Source organism: Corvus brachyrhynchos, unplaced genomic scaffold (assembly GCF_000691975.1).
Source record: "Corvus brachyrhynchos isolate BGI_N302 unplaced genomic scaffold, ASM69197v1 scaffold434, whole genome shotgun sequence".
Taxonomy (NCBI): Eukaryota; Metazoa; Chordata; class Aves; order Passeriformes; family Corvidae; genus Corvus; species Corvus brachyrhynchos.
Window position 1 is genome coordinate 1,728,987 of NW_008238372.1, and position 25,147 is coordinate 1,754,133.

Sequence of the window (25,147 nt, forward strand, 5' to 3'; positions counted from 1 at the left end):
CAGCTCTAGACTTTTCTGTTAAAGGCTCGTGCACTTAAATATTGAAATATCCTTTAGGTCTTACAGAAGAAAGGAGCCCAGGAAATTGGCACCAGGCTTTTATTCCTAACTGAAAACTTGATTTGGAACTGGCCAAGAAAAAACCAAAGCCCATCTGAACTTGCTCCTAAGGAACAACTGTACACAACAAAACACATGGAATGGATGGAATATGGAAGGGAAGGTAACAGGCAAGAATTTCAATCTGGGAGTTAACTTCCACCTTCCCACCAAGGAAAATCATTGAGAGAAAAGACAAGTAGATGAGACAAGGAACTAAAACATAACACAATCTTGGCAGTCTCACTGGATTGTCTAGTAGCTATAAAATTTCCCTTCTTTGTGGTGAGCAACAGGTTCAAAAGCCTTTGAGTGAAAAAGAAATTACAAAATCCTCCAACAATAAAACTGTGACTATTAAATGTACCATAAAAGACATGGGAACTATCTCTGGGCATGACGGGAAGAGGAATATTAAATATTCACTGTTTATTCTCCTTACAGTCCTCCCTCACTGGGGGAATCCAAACCAAGCAAAATTCCGAAAGTGTCCTTTCAGGGCCTAAAGGAGGTGACAAGAAGGCTGGAGAGGGACCTTCACAAGGGCATGGAGTGAAGGACAAGGGGGAATGGCCTTAAGCTGCAGGAGGGAAGGGTTAGATTAGATACTAGGAAGGAATTCTTGACTCTGAGGGTGGTAAGGCTCTGGCACAAGTTGCCCAGAGAAGCTGTGGCTGTCCCTGGATCCCTGGAAGTGTCCAAGGCCAGGTTAGACAGGGCTTGGAGCACACTGGGATAGTGGAATGTATCCCTGCCTACTGCAGAGGGTGGCACTGGGTGACCTTCAATGTCCCTTCCAACCCAAACTATTCTGTGGTTCTATTCCAGACAGCTTGGACAGGGCAGGACAAGGTCAATACCCTGAGTCTGAACACTGAAGTTCAGAGATATCTTTGCTTACCATTCCTCTCCTTTGTGTGAAGGCCTCTTTGTTGGTATCAAAAAGGGTGCACAATGTGCAAGACCAAAGTGTGAGGACTTGAGGCATAAGGACCTTGATGTCAGCAACCACAGAGGAGATTCAACATTCCCAAACCAAATATCAGTGCAGACCGATAATTAATGTTCACAGAAATCTACATTGCTTGCTTTGTGTGAAAGACCCAGCATTAGTCAGTACAGGAAATGTGAAGAGGTCAACTTCTTTTACCATATTACCACTCATTAACAAGTTGCCACAAGTTATTACATTCACACTGTGCTACAAGAGCAAATTAAAAGCAGTAAGTGACACCACAACCAGTAAAATAATTTAAGTGCACAATTTATACATTCTCATAGCAATAAGGCAGTTGTGTGAGAGCAGAGACACACTAATAACATTGGAAATAAAATCTTTTTGTACTTACTTGACACTGTAACACTGGAAGTGACTGTCTGGATACTGAGGCTGATAAGGTTCCTGACCCAGCACTGTCCCAAACCACCAGGCATCATCAATAATGGAGCGGAACCTGTCAGCTGCAGCAAACACAGACATTCTGCTGAGAGAAGTATTTAACCGTGGGGCTGCCACAGGAAATCAGAAAAACTTCTGATAAATGTACTGCTTGATTTCTCTCCATAATTAAAGTTCTAGACCTACTGACATGTAAGTCTGTTATTTAGTTTTAAAATTAAAAAAGGGAACAGAACAGTCTTGACACGTATTTTGGTGACTGTATTTACATCTACTGCAGTCCCTCCACGGTTCAAACTTCTACCTCTTGCCTACCAGAGAACTCTCTGACCCTACAAACAGCACATGTAGCAATTAGGACAAACAAGGACACACTTGTGATTTCAAAACTGTTCAGTTCAACACTCAGCAAACACTTACAGGCCTGCCAGTTCCTCTGCCGCGCTTCATCATAGAACTGGCGTAAGATAAGGAAGTCGATAACATCGGGCATGTCGTGGTACCTGGATAAAAAAAAAATCATCATTCACGTGTGCCTCAGGGCTTTAGGAACATTAAAGAGAAGTATATTCTTAAATACTTTTCAAGAAACTAAAAAAACTGCACATACCTGATGGAAAATGATTTGTCTGTGTGTTTTCCAGTGGCGTGATCTATAAAGGCAAGCTTGAGGCAACACAACGTGGGAGGACCAACTTCATATCTAATTCCAACAATTTTTACCAATTCCTGATCCTACAGGGTAAGAACAAACAGCTTCAGCAGGTTTTATCTCAGGGACCATGCACAGAACTATGAGTTTAACATGAATTAACCAATTGCACCCACATGCAAAATACTGGAATTAGACTTGAGATTTCAATGGAAGACACTGTGTTAGCCTTAGGATTTTCACACAGCTATTTAATTTGGTCCTCCCACAGAAAACTCTGAAGACAATCTGGTAATTGCAGACACTTTCCCCATAGGGAAATAGTAGTAACCTCACAAATCCATGTTTTCCAAACAGTGTAGTAAAAGTCCTCAGTCACAGTCTCTGTATTGACCCCACAGAACCCTTAGTGCAGACCTACCCTAAGCACCACTTTTCTCCATGGCTCCTTGTGTGGATTCAGTTCATAAATGTTATTTCTTCTCACTGCTTCAATGTAAGCTTCGTGCCCTTGTCGGAAATATATCACCTAAAAAATACCCCAGCAAGCCCCAAGCAGTGAATGTTTTCCTGTATTTAGCAATTATAATAATCACAAGCACGGGAAGATTTTAATCCATGTTCCTACCTCATCACCCATCTGAGGGACAAATGGGGACCTTCGGAGAGCCGTGTCCGTGATCCAAACTGGAGGGTGCCAGTCATAGGACAGCTCCAAGTTTAATGGTTGTGCTGCAGCATCAGCCTTCACAAAATCAGACATAATGCACATGAATTCAAAACAAATCATTCCACTTTGATTTGGCACACAACAGCATAACTTATAAAGGACTAATCTAGAGCATTTCCAAGCAGTAGCAGCAAAATTCCTCCAAGGCTTTGCTTAAGTTGTAACTGTATTTGTAATTCTAATACTAAACTTTCCTATCTGAAGATTTGAGTGAGCAAGTCATTATTATGCAGGTCTCAGCAGAAAGTTTTATAATTTAGATGACAGTCTCAATACCCACTTAAAAATTTATCAAGCTGCAAGAAACTATTGATTCTACTTGGAAGAAAGTGAAAGGGTGGAGAGAAGAACATACCAAATGTATCAAAATAACCCCAGGCTTAAAAAAAGAATTTGAGAATTTGTTTGCTCCTTTATGGTAGAAAACAACTCACAGTAGCTGTTGTAACTTGAAAAGGGTAATAATGAAATTAACTTTAAAAACTGAGTAGCTTAAAAAAGAGAAATTATTGTAACTTATAAAAAAATTTAAAATTCAACCGAAGTATAAATGGCTACCATGAGTGCAGTGACTGTGCCCCTGAAGATTTAAAACAGGTAGAGAACCAGACAGTTTAACCAAGTTATAGAGTCACAGAATGGTTTGGGTTGGAAGAGACATTAAAGATCATCCAGTTCTACCCCCTGCCACGGGCAGGGACACCTTCCACTAGGCCAGATTGCTCTAAGTTCCATCCAACCCGGCCTTGGACATTTCCAGGGATGGGGCAGCCACAACTTCTGAGGACAATGTGTCCCAGTGCCTCACCATCCTCAGAGTCAAGAATTCCTTCCTCATCTAACCTAATCTAACCCTGCCCTCCTTCAGTTTAAAGCCATCTCCCACCCCTTCTCCTATCACTCCATGCCCTTGGGAAAAGTTTGATATTCTGTACTGATATTTAACACATTTCCCCTTTAACATCATCAACCTTGAGAACCCATTTGATTTGGAAAATGAAAGTGCTTTCACTTGGAACGCAGATTCCTCCCTACAAATCAGCAGATCCCTCACATTGGGAATGGTCTCAAATTAACTTCATGTACCCTGTGTGTAGTGACAGTAAGATCCTTGGCTAATGGGAGTAACTATTGTTTTAACATTTTCTAATGAAGAGACCTAAAACCTAAGAGAAATTCCTTAAAGATTGAGCAGAAAAAAATGAAATTTATACCTCCTCCTGCTTTTTTGGTTTGGGTTTTTTCCTCCTTTTCCTCCTTCTTCTCTTGGGAGGAGAGGATTTCTCAGCTGACACCTCATCCTCGGAGGTGCTGCAGTACCTGACTGCTTTCCTCCGCGAGGTCCGCACGGGGGGCTGCAGGTTGATCCCGGCATCCGCGATCCAGTCGGAATATCTGCTTGAGGAGTCACTGTCCACACAGGGCAAGGAAAACACAAACAGAACCAAGCTGTCACCATTTCAGAATTCTGAACTCTCTCAGAAAAATACCAGGAGATAGCAAATGTTTTTGAAAGTAACTTCAAAATCACTTTGACCTGTTGTAAGCATTACTTCACTTGAAGCTTAACATGAGTTTTTGGGAGAATCCAGTAATTCAAAGCACATTTCTTCAAACAACTGAACTCTGGTGAATTCCAAAATCAATCATTTTATTCCAGAAAGTTGTGCAATGGAATTCTGGACTCATTAGAAGCCCTCCCTAAGGAACACACAAGCCAAACACAGCTTAAATTCTTCACACTTATACAAATCTCGGCTACACATCCACTTTCTCTCTCTGAGTATTTTTTATTTCTAGTACTACAGAATTCTGAAAGAATATCTAAAATAGCCATATTGAATATCTAAAATAGTTCTACATAAAACTATAAACTTCCAAAAATTCAGATTTTTTCAAAAATTTTTCTAAGAGGAAGGAAAAAAAAAAAAAAACCCAACCAAAAAATTGCCAAAAACCAACTTTGGAAAAAAAAATTCCCAAATGAAATCTCTCACCCCTCCAAAACCAGGACAAAACACACTACAGAAATATTCCAGACTCTCATCTCTCTTTGCCATCTGGCAAAACAAGCAGAGGGAACTGGAGTTACATTAAAAAATAGGAATGTTTTGGTGAAACGGAACAGTAAATAGCAATACAATGTGTCAGTAAAGGATATGAATTATACCTTGTATGATTATTATTTATATGATTGTTATTATTATAATATGATCACATCTGAAGCACAAGAGAGCTTTCATACAACTTTTAATTTGTCAAAATTCAAGTAAAAATCATTATGGGATGTGTTTTTTCACTTTACCTAGAACTATTACTGTTGCTTTTCTTGTCACTTCTCCACTCTTCCTCTTCATCAGATGAACCAGAGCCCTCACTTTCTTCAGCTTCCTAAATTTAAAATTACACAGTGATTTTTTAAGGGTCTGAAACTAAAAATCTGATGTCCACATAATCAAACTAAAAAGAAGTTTGGTAAAAAGTTGTTAAAATGGAAATGAAAGTAATAAGGTCATGTAATATACATCATAAAATCTGACTGACAGGGAAGAATTTACATTGCAAAAGGAATAGATCAAGAAAAACAATCACATCATCTCTCCACACACAACAAGGGGATATTCTGTCACTGCTATGATTTTTTTTTTTATTGCTTATGCAAGTTAGAATCTGATGAGGGCTTTTTCCCCTTGCTTTAGTATCAACTGATTGACCAAGTACTAATTGGAGTACTCATGCATGTATTTAAATGCAACACTAAACAATAGAGATACACCAAAATATGTTATGACTTTAGTTGTTGTTCATCAACTTATTTGCATTAATATAATGTTTTACATGTTTTTTCATAACTGAAATGACTCAATATGATGCATGGCTCACGTGTCAAGTTGTATGTTGTCAAGCAAAAAAAAAGAATAGAAAATCCCATGAGATTTCAATTGTAGCTTCAAATGTTTGAATTAGTCCAACTGACTGTCATTTTCAGAGTAACAAAGCTCACAGTCCTCTCACGAAAACCTGCTCATACACTGTGCAGATGGACAATACTCACTGAACTTCTCAATCAATCAGAATGATTGTTTTTAGCCACACTAAAATTCTTTATTAAGAGGCAAGAAAAGGAGAGCCAATTTCCAAGGAATACCATTCCTCATCTTACTTGCAAGATCTCCTCCTAAACATCCTCCCTTTTGTTGACCATTCTTCCTTAACAAAGTTACTGGTCCAACAAGTCTTAAGCTTCTCTGCTCCTTCCGCTTCTCCCTTTCCCACTTTAAAATTATTTCCTTGTGGGCAAGGCAAGACAAGGGCAGTCCAAGCAGTCCTACCAACCATTTAGAGAGTCTGATAACCCATCAGACACAACAAAAAAGCTCCTGCTAGCCACAGAGTCCTGTATCACCCTGAGCCTAGAGAAACAGACCCTGTGGAAGAATCACGTTAGCAAGAGCCTTCAAAATTTCCATAGAAAAAAATCAAAACACATCTAAAATCTAAATGTCACCTGACCAATCTCAGCATTGTCCATTATTGCCTTGGGCTGTGCATTTGGTTTAGAAGATTCTCAGCAAAACCAGTTCAGCCATTTATAAATGACAGGAAACACTGTCTTTATTAAAGCAACATAACAGGTTTGAGAAATGCTAACAATAATGGTGCTTCCAGAATTACTTTCTCTGGAAAAAGAAGGGGTGGGGGTTTTTCGTTTGCATATTTTAAGAGAGAAAATACACATTTACACAAAATTTCATTTATTGAGCAGCTCAGGCTCAAAATCCAAACTCAGAAGAGAACTTACCTGCTCTATCAAGCCAAAGCAGTTGTCCCTCTCCTCCTCAGAAGACTCCAGCTGCTCAATGTTATTCCGTGTTCGGTAGTTGGAATATTTCCGTCTGTGCAGTCGACGCTTCGATTGGATCAATGAAGACTCAGAGTCACTCTAATTTATAAAGAAGTGAAAAAACAGGGGCTAAATAAAAATATTTATGTGGCAAACTTTTATGAGTGGTAAAGGGTGGCTAAAAGCACTGCTGAATGCAAAATCTGAAACAGCCTCATTATGTTAAAACCCCCTTTCACAAGAAGTAAGTTCCATGTAAGCCAATAGTTTTAAATTTGCTGTTCCAAATTAATTAGTTGTTGTAAGAAACTGCTCATTATAAATTACAGTGACAGCTCCACTCACATGACTTGATAAATGAATGTATCTACAGAAGCAAGACATTAACTGACTACAATGTGCAATTACACAATCAGAGAAGGGCTCGAGTTGGAAGGGACCTTAAAGATCATCTCGTTTCAATCCCCCAGCTCCCCTCAGTAAAGGGGATCATGCAGTAGAATTCTTGCATCAAATTGTTTTGTACCACAAGACACAGAGGATCAGGCCACGATCTCATAAAAACAGCACAATAACCAAGTTTTGCTTCTTGCCAATCTCTCCCACAAAACAGGTAATGAAAAAAGCATTTCAAAGGAGGGAAGTCTGAAGAAGTTTCCCCATACAAAACAATGTCATCTGAAGTAAAGTGACAAGGGAACAAACAGCACTATAGCCTGTGATTCCTCAAATGCAGGACCTTGAATGCTCTCACTTGCACCTCAGTGCTGTAGCAGGACCTGCAGTAGCTGTGTCTAACTGCAGTCAAACCAAAACAGCCTGAAAGCCATCCTGCCTTTAAAAATTACTGTCAGATACCTCACATGGAAGCAGGCAAGACTGAAAGCAAAAAGAATTCTAAGTATCCATAAAAATAAATCAAACCTTGTCCCACAAGAATCAGCAGGGTCCTTGAAGACTATATCAGAGAACTCTGCTTTTATTTTCTACACCACCACTTGTCCCTGAGAATGCTCACTTTTCTAGAAGCTGCCACATACCTTTTCCAGTGACTCAAATGACTTTTTCTTCTCTGTTGCATAAAGATCTCTCTCTTCTTCCCCTTTTGCAATACGGTATTCTTCCTGTTTCCTACAAGAAAGCCATGAAAATCTCATTCTACACCTGTTTTGACAATGCTGGTCTCTTTAAGGGATCTCTCTCAAAATTCCTTACACCTACTTCCATTCCATTTCTAATTTCAGATGTTATTGTTGCTCAAATAATTCTAAACCATCCTATCATTTCCAGGTTAAGAGTAAAAAATATGGATGCTAAGAAAGTCTTCCTTCCAAACATCAAAATATAACCCACATTTTCAACCTCCTTTTTATTTCACATTTTTCCCTTTGCAATCTCTCCACCTCCCAACACTGGGAATGCTTCTTAAAACCCTCAGAGATGTGATAGCATTTATTGTTGTACCTTTAAAAAGGGATGTTTAGTTACTAATTCTACTTTCCACAAATGAATACTGATAGTACTTTTGAAAGCAACTGGTTTAGCAATTCAAGTGGCTGTAACTCATCACCTCCAAAAGTCTCACAGAAAGCACAATCTCACCCAACTCTTCCACGGAAATGAATTTAACCTGCATCTTTTATTTTGGAGAAAGCAAGAATCTAGGTGATCTAGCTGTCCTGGAAGATGATTTAAAATATTGAAAGAGGGGAGAATCATTTAACTGGACAACTTCCGTTTCTTCTCATTGAACGGACCTTACAATTAAGGGTTTTTAAGCACATCTGCCCACAACGCTGAACTGTTCCAACAGCATCCATTCTACCTTTGGTGTAACAGCCCTCAATTTAGACAAACCAAGCTGCTGCGCTGTCCCTGCAGGCTGCTAACAGACCTGAGCAGGCTGGGGGGGATCTCTGGCACCACGACCCTGCGCCTCCAGGCCTGCAGGTCCCTCTCGGTGGCCATCTGGCTGCGCGGGGCGTTCTGGTGCATCTGGCGCACGCCCTCCACCTGCCCGCTGCGCCGCAGCCCGATGTTGGGCGGGGACTGGATGTCCAGACTCGGCCTCCTGAAAGCTGAAACACACAAAGAAAAACATTTCTGCCACGCTGCAGAGAACTGGAAGTTCATTGCTTCTTGCTCTAAAGATAAAAAAAAGGAGTAACTGCCGTATTTTTATCTCTGCGGTTGTAAGTACGTGACTGGAGTCTTCGGGGGATTATCTGTCTTGTGGAAAACACAGATTACACAGAGACTTTCAAAATGGTGATTTCTGCTACTACTTTCACAGAAGCACAGAGTCATTTAGGCTGGAAAAGACCTCCAAAATCCAGCATTTGACCAGTGATCACCCTGTCAACCAGACCAAAGCACTGAGTGCCACATTCAGTGGTTTCCTAAACACTTCACAGTGAAAGGAATTGTGGTGTGACAGAAGGGTTTTTCTGCACTGTTTCAGAGAGCTCTGATGCCAGTGAGACTCTAAAAAGCATTCTTCCAAGAGCTGAGAGCATATAAATAAATATATATTACGTATTTACCTAATTATAGGATAAAATATAAATTTTTTCATCCATGTTATATAATTATGTAATTAAACCTACAAGGACACAGCTCAGGAAAGCGTCTTGCTTAAATTTGTACAGAAGGAAGAGGGGGAACCAGTTTGAATAATGGCACAATACTCACTTTGCAAAAAGTAAGGAATGCAAAAATAACTTGTATTGGCAAATATTTGCAAAAAATTCTATTGTATATATTTTGCATGTTATTAATGCCCTTTTCCTCTTAAAGTGAAAGACTTTTTAATTTAATCACAGGAGCAGGAGTGTTTTAATGAATAAAATACCTTAACAAGATACCCCAAAGTTACAGGAATCTTAGTCCCCTAAACAACATTAGAGTTAAAACCCATTTCAGTATTTCACACAGCACAATAAAAATGGAAACAGAACAATTACTGAACAATTTATCAGCAGTCCTAACCTCTCCTGGGTGTTCCCTCCCCATTTTGGGGGCCACTTGGAGCAGATTCTTGATCAGCTCCAGTTCTCTGATCCTGTTCCAGCTGTAGCTGTCTGATCATCCCATCCAGAATGCTGGGCTCCAAGCCTGGCTCATCCTGGTCAACCGTCTGCTGGCCAATCACCTGCTCAACAACTTCTCCATCACCTTGCAAGTATAAAACAGATCAAATGAATGAAGTTATTCCAATTATTTATTCCAAATGAGACATTTATGGAATGTACAATCAAACACAACTTGTGCATGCCACTGCCTACAGAAAAGACCTGCAACATCCATTTGAACAACTGATTCTTTTTGCTCGTTTAAATTGTATTCACTGTGGGACCCTCCAGCATCTTTAGTGAACATAAATACAAAATATCAAGTGAAAAAAAAGCGTTTTTAAATTGCTGATGTCCTCTTAAGAACTAGTGTATAACTGTGAAGTTCTGAATGTTGAGCTTTAATGATTCTGTTCTTACTTGTTGCTACATATCCAAGCTGAGGAATCAAATGTTCATCTGCACAGTTCTCTCTTCCAGGCACCAATCTTTGATATTTTGTTGGATGAGGGTTTCCATCCACATCCACTAAGAAGGGAGGGGGCATGAGGTGAGGGGCCTGCTGAGTCTGCTCGTCCAGCACATAGTTGTTGGAGTCTCGGATCAGAGGCCGATAGTCAGTGTGGAAGAACATCTGATCAGGAATCTAAAATGGAATTTTATTCTTATGTTAGCAATTTGAAAAAAAAAATGCTGGAGGACAGAGAAGAACAAGCAATAAAGTCTCTAAAATCTCCTTAAAGGTAAAAGAAAGGGCAAGTTCCCAATGAGAAGAGTTATGTGTAACTTCAATTAACCTGGATGGGCACTGCAGTACTGCAACTTCTGATAGTGCTTTTGCAGGCAACAAAATTCTTTCAGAAAACAAAAAGCTGAAGTAACTTGAAGGGAAAGCACTGTTTTACATTTCAAAGTATTTCTCTCTCATTCTACTTTTTTCCCCTACAATTACCAGAATCACAGAATATTCAGAGTTGAAAGGGACCCACAAGGATCACCAAGTCCAACTCGTGAGTGGCCCCTGAAGTTTCCTTGCAAGGAAATCTTTGGCTAAAGCTCATCAACAGCTCTCAAAGTTTTCTTCATCATGAATTCTTTCTTAATCTATGTCCACCTGAAGTTTTTTCTGCAGCGTCCATGAGGCTGAAGGAAAATGGTTACATAAATATTAGATCACAGTCAGAATGTTTGCTTCCAGCAATGATGGGAAAGATGAAGAGAACGAGTTTCAATTTCAGCTAAGAACGTAGAGCAAGGAAAAAATAATTCTTTAAAATGACACACGTGGAACTACCATTGCAACCTGAAAAAAATTGAGGGGAAGTGAAGAAAAGAAGAAATGTGTATTTATCAAAACAAAAAGGAAGCAGGCTGATAGATCGAAAAAAGCAAAACATTTATCCTGTGCACATTTTTCTAGTATTTCAAAATCCACGGCGTTGGATGAATAATTTACTTTTGCTTAATTTAATCAACTGTAGTGAATTTGGGCTTGAGTGAGAAAAAGCTAAAGAACTGCAAGATAAACCAGCAGAAATTAGAAGCATTTTTGAGGTTGAACAATTACCATGAATTCACTGTCTCCAAGATGAAAATTGTACTCTAGGAACATTTTTAGGAGCTACTCCCATGGGAATGTTGAGACATTAGTTTTTCCTGCTCTGCCAGGATCATACAAGCAAGACAATTTACAGACATCAAGGAATCCATCATATTTAGATGTTTGTGTGTAACCACACAAAATATTTCTTCCATATGAACTTTTAAACTAACTAATGTAATTTCAGTTTGAAACTTGACACAGAAACAGCTGAACTTACCTTTTCATAAGGCCTGCTACAGCCAAAGCCAAATATCAACAGATGTCCATGAGAATCTGTGCATGCAAAATGCTGGCCATCTGGTGAAAATTTACAGTCAAAAACAGCTCCATGTCCTTGGCCTTCAATCTGGATTGAAGGAAAAATAATGTAAGATTATTTGACCATTTTTTTCAGAGCAAACCGTAAGCATCAAAAACTAATTACTCTCTCAAAAGCAATCATGCATCTCCCTAAATATCTCCATTAAGGCACAAGTAATTTTTTTACTTCAGTATATTTCTTTTCCCTTTGACATGTGAATTTAAGTCTTGAACCAATTTTAAAAGACGCACTAGAGGGTATGAAAAGTTACTGCTCAGTGAATAAAATAAATAAATAAATGTGTTTTTCTGAGGCTTTTTAGCTGTCAGCACACTGCTTGAAGTAAACTGGAGCTAATATACATTGATTTTGTTAAACAGCTTTCAAGATAAACTCAGAGAATCTTAAAATGTAAAAAAAAAAAAAAAATCTTTGCTATTGACTGACCAGAAAAAAAAAGGGATTAAAAAAGTCTCAGAGAAAATAACCTAATTTAAAGTGTTAACAATGAGCTGTCAAACGGAGCCCTCAAGCACAACTGTGCCAACGGATAATAAGATTGTAAATTTTAAGACAGTGGAAAATGCAAGTATCTGTCCACAAGAGTCTTGAAACAATGGTCCAAAACAGAGCCTTTCAGAAGGCACCTCATCTCAGCCAAGGAAAATAACTGAGGTGAACAATGATCTTTAGTAACAAAGGATGGAAAAACTGCAATAACCAGGAAATTCTAAGGTAAAAAGCTCTAAGAAAAAATGAACTCATAAATTTTGCTGGTTTAGGGTTCCTCTGTTTGGTTATTTTTTTCCTAAAGGCGCAGGGGGGTGTGAGTGTTGGTGGCTCTTAAGCTGGTAGCGAACACACTCATGTGTTGAGAACAAATTGTGTTTAAAGAAGATCTTACCATGTTAAAATAATGCTTTGTTTTTGTGCCTTTGGTGATGTCCCATATGAAGATGTTGCCATCGTGACCCGCAGACAGCATTATCCTGGAATCAAAAGGATGGGTCTCCAAGACAAACACTTCATCTGCATGGCCCTGCAATTTAAAATTGCACATCAGGTGCAAACAAGGAAAATCCACATCAGCAGGATATTCACAGTAGAGCCCAAAGCCTGTGCTGTTCTCTCTGGAAAATTAAACCCCAAGCAGCCACAAACACTTGAGCATTCCAAAGGTAATAATTTTCTAGATTCAAGCAAGAAGCTTTTGCCAAGGGATGGTGAATTATTCAATGGGCAAGTTACTGCCCAAAACCTTTTATTTATTCCACACTTATTTGTTCCTTTTATTTACGAGGAAAGCCCAAAGCAGGAGGAAGCAGCAAATTTTGGTTAAAAGAACTCCAGGAACACCACACTTGCTGTATTATTCACACAAAGCTTTCAAGACTAATCAGTACTAATTATCAATTCAGCATGCACATGTCACTGCAATTCCAGGAAAACATTAAAAAAGCAAGGAGAATTCCATACCAGCAAGTCATGGAGCAATTGCCCTGTACTGGAATTCCAAACTTTGAGCAGATGATTATTCACAGCCGTAACAACATAGTTGTCATTTTGGTTCCAAGCTATCATGGTTACTTTAGGCTTCATGAATTTGTCTTCTTCTGCACAAGTGTCACTATTTTAAAAAAGTCAAACAGGTCAGAAACGTATTTTAAAAAGATTCATGTATTTTAATTAATCCTTTTCAATATCAAAATACAGAAAAATAACCTGTTTTCCTGTGTTAATAATCAGACAACAGAAAGGAAGTGAAGAATTAAACTTGGGTTGAAACTTTTGTCCACAAAATTCTTCATTTAAAGCAAATCTGGAGTTTTAAATTTTAAAGGACTTGATAATCTCTTTCCCATTTGAGATGCAAGGCAAAAAGGCTTTCCTTTTTCATAGAATCTTGGCTCCTCTACAATTAAAGTCCTAATACAAATCCTTTAAAATTTTGGACTTTTTACAGTCAGCTTTTCCAACTAACTGATTCCCAAGCCAATCTCTACATTAGCTAAGCTTTTTTTAATGAGTTCCAACACAAATATAGTAAAGATAATATTTTGTTTTAACCTCAATCTACTTCCTCATTCTCTCCCCAAAATACCTTTATAGGATACTGTAACACTCCCCCTCAGCATTTTAGTCAAGTGAAGGAGTAAGTTTTCCTTGAAACACCTTCACATGGGATTATGTGTTCCACTTCAACCAGAGGCCCCTCTTAAAAAGGCTCTCAACTACACAACCACAGTCGAATCTCAAATATTATTAATAACTCCTTTCTTTGTAAAATCAGAGTTTTTTCGTGTTTTTTTCCATGGTCTCTTTCATCACAGGAAAAGCCTGAAACCACCTTCCAATCAAGTTGTATAGCCAAAGTTTGGCTTTTAATTTAATCACCCACAAATCATATAATTAAAATCTCGTTTAATCACCTACAAATTAATTTCTGTTCAGTTTCTGTGGAAGGTGTCTGAGCTTCGGTACTCCTGTAAATCACTCCCTCTTCAGGTTTACCCAACACCAAGTAATATCCTGATTTTCATCTCTAATGACATTATTCAGAGTAGGGTGGGTGCCACCCGCATTTCATTAATTCACTTTATATAGAAGTAGAAAATGGGAACAGCCAGCAAGATCAGTCCTTGAGGAAAGCCACCTATTCCATGTCATAACCTCTCCTGCAAATAGGTCACCACCTACTTTATTTTTACTTATCTAAAAATATTTCTCCCATGACACACCAGGTGTCTGACTAAAACCCAGAGAGAGAAGGTAGATTGCACTTTCTGTTCACCTTCTTCCCTGAAAAGAGGCAATAAAATTAATTTGGTACTGAGTACATTTGAAAGTTTTATGAACACTTATGAATTTATGAAGGCACAGACTCAAATTCAGCAATTATTACAGCACCAGAACACTCATTTCATCCCCTCCCAAGGCCACAGAACTTGACCAGAAAGTTGCTAAGGCTTACTCTCATTTGAGTAATTGAGTTATTCAATCTTTCTGAATTTACACAACAGGAAATAAGAAATGAACATTTCACCTACCCCAGCAGTCGATCAGACATATCCAACAAAATACTCCTCCATTCTGCTTGCTCAAAACGCCAGATCCGAGCTGTCCCATCTCTGCTGCCACTTATGAACCTGAACAAGTATTAAAAATCAGTTCATTTATCTTCAAAAAAATTTGCTTTAAAGTATATTTAGAGTTACACACCACCACAACATAAATTTTGCAGTGGAAGACTGACAGAAGTGAAATCTTCAGTCTGTGCTCAAGAGAATTCTGTCCATTAGCTTTCTTTCCAGAAAATCAGGAAAGAATTTTTTTGAACTGAAAAACTGAATAAAGTTGTCAAAATATGAAGAACAGAGAAGCAAGTTCCAAAGTTTAACTCAATTCACAAATCCATCCTCAACTCCTCCTCAGCACAGTATTTTAAGTAATTCCAGAGTTTCAGATACTGAAGTAAGGGAAGAACCAATCAGATGAAAAGGACTGTAATTGATTTTTAACCATTTTCACTGCATTTTTCCTACTTCCTATACAAAACTTACTGACAATGAAAGGAAATGAGAGGGAAAAGGAGATTTATGAAGCCACAAACACACTGGGTATATTAAAAAGTGTTAACAATTCCTCCAGGTAAATATAACCCCAGCCAGGCCAAAAATATCATCTAACACAGATCAACAGAAAGCTGGAACAGCTGAAGCTTAATTATGCTCCTGCATCAGTCCAAATTTCCCTTCTGAAATTTCCCTTCTAAATAAGTAGATTTTTCTTACTGGAAACATCCAGTAATAGATTCTTAATTCCAAAACAAGTATTTTTCTTGTCCATATTTTAGCATCTTTCAACATACCTGTCCCCACCATTAGAAAACTGAATGCTGTCAACTTTGTCCTGTAAGAAAAAGTACAGTTTGTTAGAAATTTTATTTTTTTAAACAGGAAATATGTTTGTTGACAATTCTGAGTTTAGAAAAATCTGAAATAATGCAAAAATAAAATGCTGCATAATTTCTAAGAGTTTTAACTGCAAGGCAAACCAAGTCCAACAAACACTTCCCAGAATTCCCTAACCATTAATGCATTTAAAATGCATCTTTTAAAAACTGCCTGAATTAAATATGAAGGATTAACAGATTAAATAACCTGGTTGACAACTGAATCATATTTAAATAAATTCCCAATACAATAGAATAAGTAATAAAACAGTAAATAAGTCAACTACAATGGTGAGGAATCTGTTGCTCCTACTCTTACTTACACTTTCCTTAAAGAAATAAAGTATTATTCATTTTTATCACAATAAAAAGTGCAGGGGAAGTAAGTAACACACTTTATCTTCAGAGCTTAAAGTCTTCTGATCAAGCCTTATCAATGCAACAAAAATAAAGTCAGATTCAGTACTAGAGAAAGAAATTTTTAATTAAGAGCACTGCTAAAAACCCACTCATACTATCACCTTATGACTTCAATACTGCTTCAAATCACTAATTAACTAATTACTTACAGCATGACTTTCCAATTCAGCTATTTTCTCAGGTGTTTCAGAGCCAAAAAAATACATCCTGATGACATGGTCAGTGCTGCCAGTTGCTAAAAACATACCACCTGTAAAAATCAAGCAATAATTAACCTACGGTGGAAGAAATTAAAACAGGTCACCACCATTTCTCAGAGGCCTGGTTTAAATAAAAAACCTCCACAACTATTTGAAGAATGACACATTTTTTATGCTCTTCCACTGACACACATGTGGAAGGAAATCCCTTTCTTGCCCCAGAAAGTGTTCTCAGCCACAATAAAAATAAATTAGTGTTAACAAAGATTTTAAAATACGTAATTAGGGCAATACTGGAACTTTTAATATCAAATTGCAGAGAGAAGCCTTCAATGGTGGGGAATATGGCTCTGGATAATCAGAATTATGTAGATGACTCTCCCTGTAGCCTCTGCCTCATTTGTGCAAGTGAACTGCATCAAAATTGGGTTGAAATGTGAGTAAACCAGTTAAGTGATGAACAACCAGTATAAGCACACCAGTATTTAGCTGATCCAAGATCTGCCTCTTGGCACCTCTAAGTGCTATCAAAAAAACCCTAAACCAACCAAGCAAAACCTCTAAAAACACCCTCCCAACATAAACCAAGGCTCTATCCTGACAATGTTAACAAGCTACACTTTGATTTGCTTTTTATTTCTGAAATTCACATGGATTGAGTGAAGGAAAACTACAAGCCAGGAGTGAAGTATGTTGAAGACACATTTCTGGATCCTCAAGAAAGAAGGATCCTCATGACCATGACTGGCACTGGATCAGGAGCTCCTGCTGGCAGGAACCACTTCCACTGCTGGTGACTGTGGGATCTTGAAGAACACATTTTGCCAATCCTTGAGATCTCACCAAGGGATTAAAAAGGCGAGTAAAGATGGATAAAAGGAAACAGGCATCAGGTGACTTTTACTTCTGTGAAATCACCAATTTCTTCAACAGCCTTTCACTGTTAGCTAAGGAAGTCCCATGATTTAATTGTCACAGCTAACAATACACATCTGTGCAGTTCTTTACTCAGAGCTGCAAGTTTTGTCCATTGTAAAGCTGTCACAACCAAGTATTACAAGAACACTTTAGAGGAAAGGAGAGAAATCACAGTGCTAAACTCCATCTGACTTACCCACACTGAAGGAAGAACAAAGCATCTGAACCCCTGGTCTGGGTTTCTCTGTGAACTTCACTGGCTTGGTGCTTAAAAAGAAAAGATGTTTGAAATAGGCTGCACCACACAAAACTCGGCCTTTTAGCAACATTTGAAATGTAAAGAGATGTTTCTTCAAACATGGATCATTTTCTACCAACTACCATGATGTGGCACAACACCAGACACACAGAGATCATCCCAGAGCTCTTCTTTATGGTAGTAATTCTTTTTTTTTGATACAAACAAAGAGTAATCACATATTGAACATTTAAAACTATCCTGAACATATGTATCCTGCATGCAAGTTCTGTAAGAAACATCCTAAAACTACAGGACTGTTGAAAACCAACACCAACAACAAGCTTTATTATACTTTCCAACATTATTTACATTTCCAGCCATTCCTCTTGTACTACATTTGTACTTTTAGTGAAGAAAGAAATAAACGTATTTCCCAACAAATCTCCCAAGTCAATGGAACAACATAAATCTATAAAGGAGAGCCAGTGATGGTGCTTTAAAATAATGATGGAGTATGTTATTTGCACAGCATTTTCATTAGCACAAAAACCCAGCAGAGTGTAAAGCACTTATTTTACTCAAGCCTAGGATGGCATAAAGGTTAATCAGCAAACCATACACATACTTGAATTTCATGGAATCTGTATCCCACTGCCAAAAGCAAACAGTTCCATCTGCACCAGTTGAGACCATGTATCGCAGGGAGCCTTTCACCATGGGACTGAACTACAGAGAAGAAAGTAAAGCCAGACACAGAAACAGAGATTTAAGAACTATTCACCAAATTCTCAGAAAGTTAATGTAAAACCTTGATTTACTTTGGATTTTCACCCCAAACTGCTGGAGCAGTTCTTGGTAATTCTCGTTTTTAGTGTTTACAAAGTAGTATCTCCCCTGCACTAAGGTAAGTTTGTGGTCTCTGTTTCAATTACTGCATTAAAAAAACCAATTCCTTCAGTGGTTTGGGCTTGATGTATTCACTAACCACAATCATTCACTGAAAATCCTGTCAATGAATGAAATAATGAGCAGAGCAGACTGAAAAAAAGGGAAGTATGACTAGACAGGTGTACTTTAAAAATCCATAATTAAGCAGAGCATGAGATATGAGATAGTTTGAATGTGTAACTCAGCATCACATGTAATTTTATAGAAATTTTATAGTGATTCCTCAGAAATACTTCTTCAAGACATGGATTTATTGCTATGCCCAGGGGTACACTTCAGAAAACTTTACAGACACAAGTTTGTTTAAACTGCTCATCAATTACTAACACTGGAAGCAGTCATAAAAATTGCAAATTTTGCCATTATGGTATTATTAAGAAAGCTTAAATTAAAAAGCCCACACCCTACAATAAAAGAAGCACCAAAAATATTTTGGCATTAAAAACCAACCAAAATTTAAAAATACTATGAATGCCACAGAAAGTGCAGCTATGAAGATTACTCTCAGAGGCAGCATTATTGAGAAAAATGCAAAATTATTTGTTTGTACTGAGCTTCACAAGCCACTCTTCACCCCTCAACACAAGCTGTTGGTCTCACTGGAAAACACCCCAAACCTGGATAATGAGCTACTAATTTCTGTGTTAATTAAGGAATTACAAAGGCCAAAACCAGACCAAATCCAAAGGACCACCAAGAGCACATGGTGTATCAAACCACCTTCAAATTTAAATACACTGCATGTTACACCTTTGTGCTTCTGAAATAACTCCTATTTTTGAGATTAATACAAATATCCACATCATGGAAGTTGTAGCAATCACACAGTGGATCAGGAACTCCTCCACACAAACCAGCATATCATGTCTCCAGTAAGATACAAAAGGAGGACATGGTATTTCCCAGAAACTCCCTTTGGTTCCAACAACTCAAATATTATAGGTAATGATCTTTAGGGGAAGAACTCCTGGCATTATCTTTGGTTATTCCAGAGAGACAAGGAATTTATTTGTTTTTAAATAGGTTTATCCTGTGATTTTATTAATTTTTGACACGAATATTTGCATATTCAGGTTTCACTACTCCCATACGCAGCCACACAGAAACAATTTCAGTTTTTAATATGCAGAAACACTGAAAAAGCCCCATACCTGCAATGAGGTAATGGACCCTGTGTGCCCGTGGAGGACAGCAACCGGTGCACAAGTCCTCAGACACCACACTCTGATCATCTTGTCACAGCTCCCAGCTGCAATCATGGTGTTCTCATAGTTCACAGCCATGTCAGAAATCTCTGCTGAATGTCCTCGTAAAGTGGCAAATAATCTGCCATTGTGAGTGGACCAGATCTTCACCAGACAGTCATCTGAGCCCTAGAGAGAAATATTCATTAAGGACAGCTTCTGACATGCTTCTGACATTTAATTACAGCAAATTGTTCCACTTAAGCACAGCAAGGGAGCTACATTTAACAGCACTGATATTTATCTCCAGAAGTTTTAGCCTAACACCCATTTCCAAGCTCTTTTCCTTGTATCATCTAAAACTATATTCAGAGTTGGATATATTTCATCAACTTACAGTAAATATTCTGTGTCCAGTCCTATCAAATGCAACACAATATACAGAAGAGAGATGGCCAAGGATCCTTCGGTGCATCTTGACATGCTGGTACATACTTCCTGGGAATGAGGTGCTGAACTTGGCATACCCAGTTAATTGCTTTGCTCGATGCACCTCCACTAGAACACAGAGAAATCACATCATGTTTCAAACATGTCTCCTCTAAAACTTGGGTTTATTCAACTGCCATTAATATTAAAGAGTTATTAGAAATTACTTTGAGATTTCATAAATTTTCATAAATTTTCCTTGTAACTGAATTTTTTTCTGTGTGTAAAAACAGTATTTTAGATGTGCTCAGCAGCAGTGGGGAGAGGTGAGAGGAGCTTACCAAGATTTGGTGGGGTGCCATAGTTCACAGGCATTTCAGGGGGTCTGCCTCGATGAAGAGCAGCAAATGCAGAGCCCTTCCAAACAGTGTTCCTGCAATCTGTAAAAACGGTTGAAGTTCATTGTATTTGTTAAAAATGCCAAGAGAGCTGCAGTTCCAAAACAAAGCAAAGAGCCCATCTAAGATGGTCTCAAACACAGGATTGAATCCTCCAAAAAAACCAGGCACCAACTGCCCCAAAACTTCTCACAAACAGTGCAGACACAAAGAGAAAAATCCATTTAATAGTAACAGAAGGAGGAAAAACCAACACAACCAACCACCAAACTTTGAAATTACTCCTAAATGATGGTACCCCTTCAGTTCACATGACACAAAACCAACATTTCAACTGAACTTTAACATTTTCATGAATATTTATTCAGAAATGTAAGGAGTATTTATTGGTATGAAGTTATTTAATGAGACGATTTCAAGACCCTTTCAGTACCTACAGGGAGTTTACAAGAAAGCTGGAGAGGAACTTTTCACAAAGGCTTGGAGTGAAAGGACAAGAGGGAATTGCCTCGAGCTGAAGGAGGACAGGTTTAGGTGGGATATTGGGAAAAAATTCTTCCCTGTGAGAGTGGGGAGGCCCTGGCACAGGTTGCCCAAAGAAGCTGTGGCTGCCCCTGGATCCCTGGCAGTGTCCAGGCTGGATGGGGCTTGGAGCAGCCTGGGACAGCAGAAGGTGTCCCTGCCCATGGCAAGGAGTGGCACTGGATGATCTTTAAGGTCCCTTCCAACCCAAACCATTCTGGGATTCCAAGAGGTCACTTGCAAAGAGTCAGTTCTGCCTTTCTTACACTATTCCCCAAACTTTAACTCTGCACACACGACAGTGTATCACACCCATTTCAAATAAAGAACAAATCATACCTTTTGCTGTCCGTAGCAAGGACTGTCTCCCTGCCCCAAGTAAGGAATTCACTCTGGAAATGCTGGGTGGGATCTCCTTATCCAGGATAGGGCCAAGACGTTTGCAAATTTGTAATAAATGATCTGGAGCCACATGTTTGTTGGATAGCACCTGACAGAAATTTAAGGTTTAAAAATAAGGATGGCACATCCAGAACAGATGAATCTACAGGTATATCAGGTTTTTTTTTAAGTTCACCTTACAGAGAAAAATCAATTCTGATAAGCTCTGATCTAGTAAATTCAGTGGGTACTCTGCAAGCTAGGGAGTAGCTGTAGTAAAAAAAAATAACTGGAGTAAAGTTACTCACTGCACATCAGTATTTTATTACTGGAAGTTTGCAGGAATCACCCCTGTGGCACCCACTTGTGAGGCACCCTGCACTGAGCATCTTTGCCCAATTTGCCCTACTATTTGTATTAAAAATAAGACGTAAAATTCAAACCCTCATAACTCGAGATCACGGAAAATGTGGTTGCAATCAAGCACAAGAATTTATGCAGCTACTACTTGTACTTGTTCAGTGAACTGCAAACCAGCAGGTTTGAGTACAATCTCTCTGGAAACAGTTTCCTTGAAGAACCAGTACTACATAGCCTAAGTCTGCCCTACTTCCTTAAAGCAGAGGATCAAACCAGTCATCCCTACACTCAGGAATGATCCCACACTCTCTGCATCAAGCAACCTAAAAAATACACCCCCACACACACACTCAGATGTCTCAGACAAGAACAGATATGTGCGAGTTCTGATTATTTTTCCCCCCTCTTCTTTCTGGGAGTTCAATCTAAAAATTCCTTATTCTTATAAAGACAACCACAATAACGCAGAAGTTAAAGACACAAAGTAAGAATTTAAACAGTCTTGAGTAGAGCAAACCATCAGAATCACAAACTGAAGCTACTGCAGAGGTCTGAAGCAGCTGGGATAAAGAACCCCATGCTTCCTCCACTGTGACCTGGCCATGAACAAACCAGTCAGCTCCAGCAGCCACACCGCTCCTGCAGCAGCCAGAGCATTCCCAGCCAATCCATTCAGGAGAGGCACAGGGCCACACCAGCTCAGGTATGTGGCCTCCTGCCCAGGTAGCTGAGAACACAGGCAGAACTAGCTTGTGCTGCTGATGCTGCTCCCTTGGCCGAATGACTGAGCTTGGATGAGCAAAGTGTCCTAACAAGGCTGATCTCCTCATCACAACAGCGGGAATAAAAATACCACACGTTGCCAAAAAGTTGCCCAAATGCACACTGAGAATTCAGAAGGTGCAATTTAAGTCACAGTCTTACACTTGTTTTTAATAATAAAATCCAGGTATAAAGCTTGTGGGACACAGGTTGTATTCCTGGTGGGGTGGGAGGTGATACACCAGTAAAATAGTTCCCATTACCCCACAGGTAAATCTATCCAAGCAATCAGTTCATCAGATGCTTCAGATTGATTACAAGAAACCTATCTGGTAGCCCAAAGATTACAAGATGCAGTTTGACATCATTTCCTTATCAATTTTGACTCTTGAATTGGTATAGAGCAGTACCAGCCACAACATTCAGGACAGAAAGGTCAGCGTGCTTTCTGCCAAACATTAGAACTCTTTTTGTTTGCATGCCATCAGCAATAAGTATATTTTCCAAATGCAACCCTCGCATACAAAACCTTGCAACTCCTTTCCTTTTTAAGTAGTTTTTCTCAGATTTTGGAAGGAACAGTTATTTTAAAGATTTGCAATTCCATGATGAGCAAAGTGGAATAGAAATAATTACACCACATGACTGCATTTGTCTGCAGTCTCTGCAAATTTAGAGTGAGAGCAGTGGGACAAGAGGTTCCCAGAGCCCCTCAAGAAGCAGAAACTAAAACCTTGAGAAGATTAATTTAGATATTCTGAAACAGTACTACCCTGTGCAGAGATTTCCTTTAAATTGTGCAGGAAAAAGAGGTAGAAGCAGCACATATTAAAGAATTAATCTGACAATTGTATATGCAGAACAATCACAGCTAAAATCCAGCTCTGAAATCAGAAGAATCCATATGCGGTGTCTCCCAACACCCTGCTTTTTCTCAGAAGAAATGGGGTAAAAAACCAACAATGAACCAACAAAAAAAACCTCCCAACAATTCTTTTTAAGCTTAATCCTACTTTCACCTTTGCTAAATTCAAGTCAGAGCTTGAAAATATTCCTGTTTAGCAAGGCCAGGCTTCTTAGTGACTTAAGAAAAACTAATCCTAAATCTTCCGTGCTCAACTGACCACAACGACAAGTAGAGGAAATGAAATCAAACTTATCATTTTAAGCAACACTTAAATAACTAAGAAATTGTTTTAAGCAACATTTAATTCCTTCTCTATGCAAACATGATCCTGAGATCTTTAAGTGCTTCACAAGAGGAAGTTCACTGCAACAATCAGTCATTTAACCTGGAATGCCTGAACCTTAGGTGAGAAAAAGCAAAGATCAACACCTCTTTAAAGGAAAAGTATCAACTACAATAAAGCAGGATAAAAACCACACCGGGCAGGGCAGGCACCACCAGGCCATCACTCCCTAGGATTCAAACTCTTTGCCATTTAAGAAGCTGCAAAATTTAAGCCCCAAAACACAGCTCTGCCTCCTGTAAAGACAACTCAGAACATAAAACGCCAGCCATAGAAGGGCAGAAAGTACATTTTGTGGAGAGATCAACCCCATCTTTCCAGCACGTTAGAAACAAAGCCATGACCAGCGAGGAGCCGGCGATATGAGCACATTCACAGGCACCAGAACCGCCAACCCTCGGTTTCCGAACAGCGATTTCATTTCCTAATCTGTTGGAGGGGGCTGAAAGAAACCAACCAGAAAATAAATACCGACAAATCACAACGTGCCTCACAACCTGGCCCCTGAGACGCCGAAATGAAACCTCGCTGGAGATTGGCTCCTGCCTGCATGTAGGCAGTGGCATGTACCACTGCACAACGCCAAGCTCCACCTCTGCTATGTAAACAATATCCTCAATTTAAACCACCGCTTGTGTTTTTGTTAGTCTAATGTAAAGAAATTAAAGGCCCTTTCTGAAGTAACTCCAGTGTTCAGAGCCAGAATGGTACTGGAAGGTGAAGCTTTGGGCCTACTCTTAAAGGTAGAGGGTCCAACACCAGTGTTATCACCGTAAATAAAAGGGGTTTTTTTAAAGAGAAAAGTCTCACCAATTCTTCATAACTTCTATAATGCTCCTTTCCTTGCCAATCCAACCTTTTAGGAAGCAACTAAATAAAGGAAAAATAAAAAAAACGTGAGCGGTTAAAGGGGAAAGGAGGGATTACAGACCACATCCAAAACAATGTGTGTTGAGGGGGGAAAAGTTGAGACAGCGGCAGAAACTTGAATGACTTGCAAAGGAAACTTTTGACTATAGCAAGATTTCATCAGAGCTCACACAGACCTGGTGCTGCTCCAGCTCCTGTACCAGCACCTGCAGAGGGAAGGGAAAAAACACAAGAGTCAGGAACAAGCCACGATCTGGCTTCTCCAGAGCGGGGGGCGCGGCTGCTCCCACCTTCCCCCGACCCTCTGCGGGCAGCGCGGGGTCCCCACGCCCCGGTGAGCCCCAGACTCACCTTCAGTGCTCTCCTGCAGGGCCCGGTGCTCAGGAACCGGGCGATGAGAAAGTAAAGCTCTGTAAGAGACACGGGGAGAGACAGGGGGCATGAGCCGGGGGGCGGCCGTGACCCATCCTGAGGGGGGGGCAGGAAGATGGCGGCACGGGTGGCACCTCCTCACCCCAGCCCGCGGTGTTACCTGATTCAATGAGCGGCAGAGACGCGCCGGAGCTGGAAGAGGCCGCAGGCTCGGCCATGGCGGGCTGAGGGCGGCGGGCCC

The 25,147-nt window shown here is 39.4% G+C and overlaps 1 protein-coding gene across 1 annotated transcript in view; it reads right to left on the reverse strand.

The window, feature by feature from the left end:
- BRWD1 (bromodomain and WD repeat domain containing 1) overlaps positions 1-25,141 on the reverse strand; it is a 42,912-nt gene extending 17,771 nt beyond the window's left edge. The window contains 28 exon segments of the mRNA XM_017736332.1: positions 1,449-1,560; positions 1,919-2,001; positions 2,109-2,233; positions 2,572-2,679; positions 2,779-2,895; positions 4,095-4,290; positions 5,186-5,271; positions 6,683-6,823; positions 7,765-7,855; positions 8,619-8,802; positions 9,713-9,898; positions 10,216-10,441; positions 11,616-11,744; positions 12,604-12,738; positions 13,176-13,326; positions 14,747-14,845; positions 15,568-15,608; positions 16,221-16,321; positions 17,386-17,456; positions 18,056-18,156; positions 19,530-19,751; positions 19,960-20,120; positions 20,333-20,431; positions 21,251-21,401; positions 24,475-24,534; positions 24,711-24,740; positions 24,886-24,944; positions 25,067-25,141. Of these exon segments, the coding sequence (XP_017591821.1) occupies positions 1,449-1,560; positions 1,919-2,001; positions 2,109-2,233; positions 2,572-2,679; positions 2,779-2,895; positions 4,095-4,290; positions 5,186-5,271; positions 6,683-6,823; positions 7,765-7,855; positions 8,619-8,802; positions 9,713-9,898; positions 10,216-10,441; positions 11,616-11,744; positions 12,604-12,738; positions 13,176-13,326; positions 14,747-14,845; positions 15,568-15,608; positions 16,221-16,321; positions 17,386-17,456; positions 18,056-18,156; positions 19,530-19,751; positions 19,960-20,120; positions 20,333-20,431; positions 21,251-21,401; positions 24,475-24,534; positions 24,711-24,740; positions 24,886-24,944; positions 25,067-25,124 (3,323 nt within the window). The 5' untranslated portion in view covers positions 25,125-25,141.
- Positions 25,142-25,147: the final 6 nt, after the last annotated feature.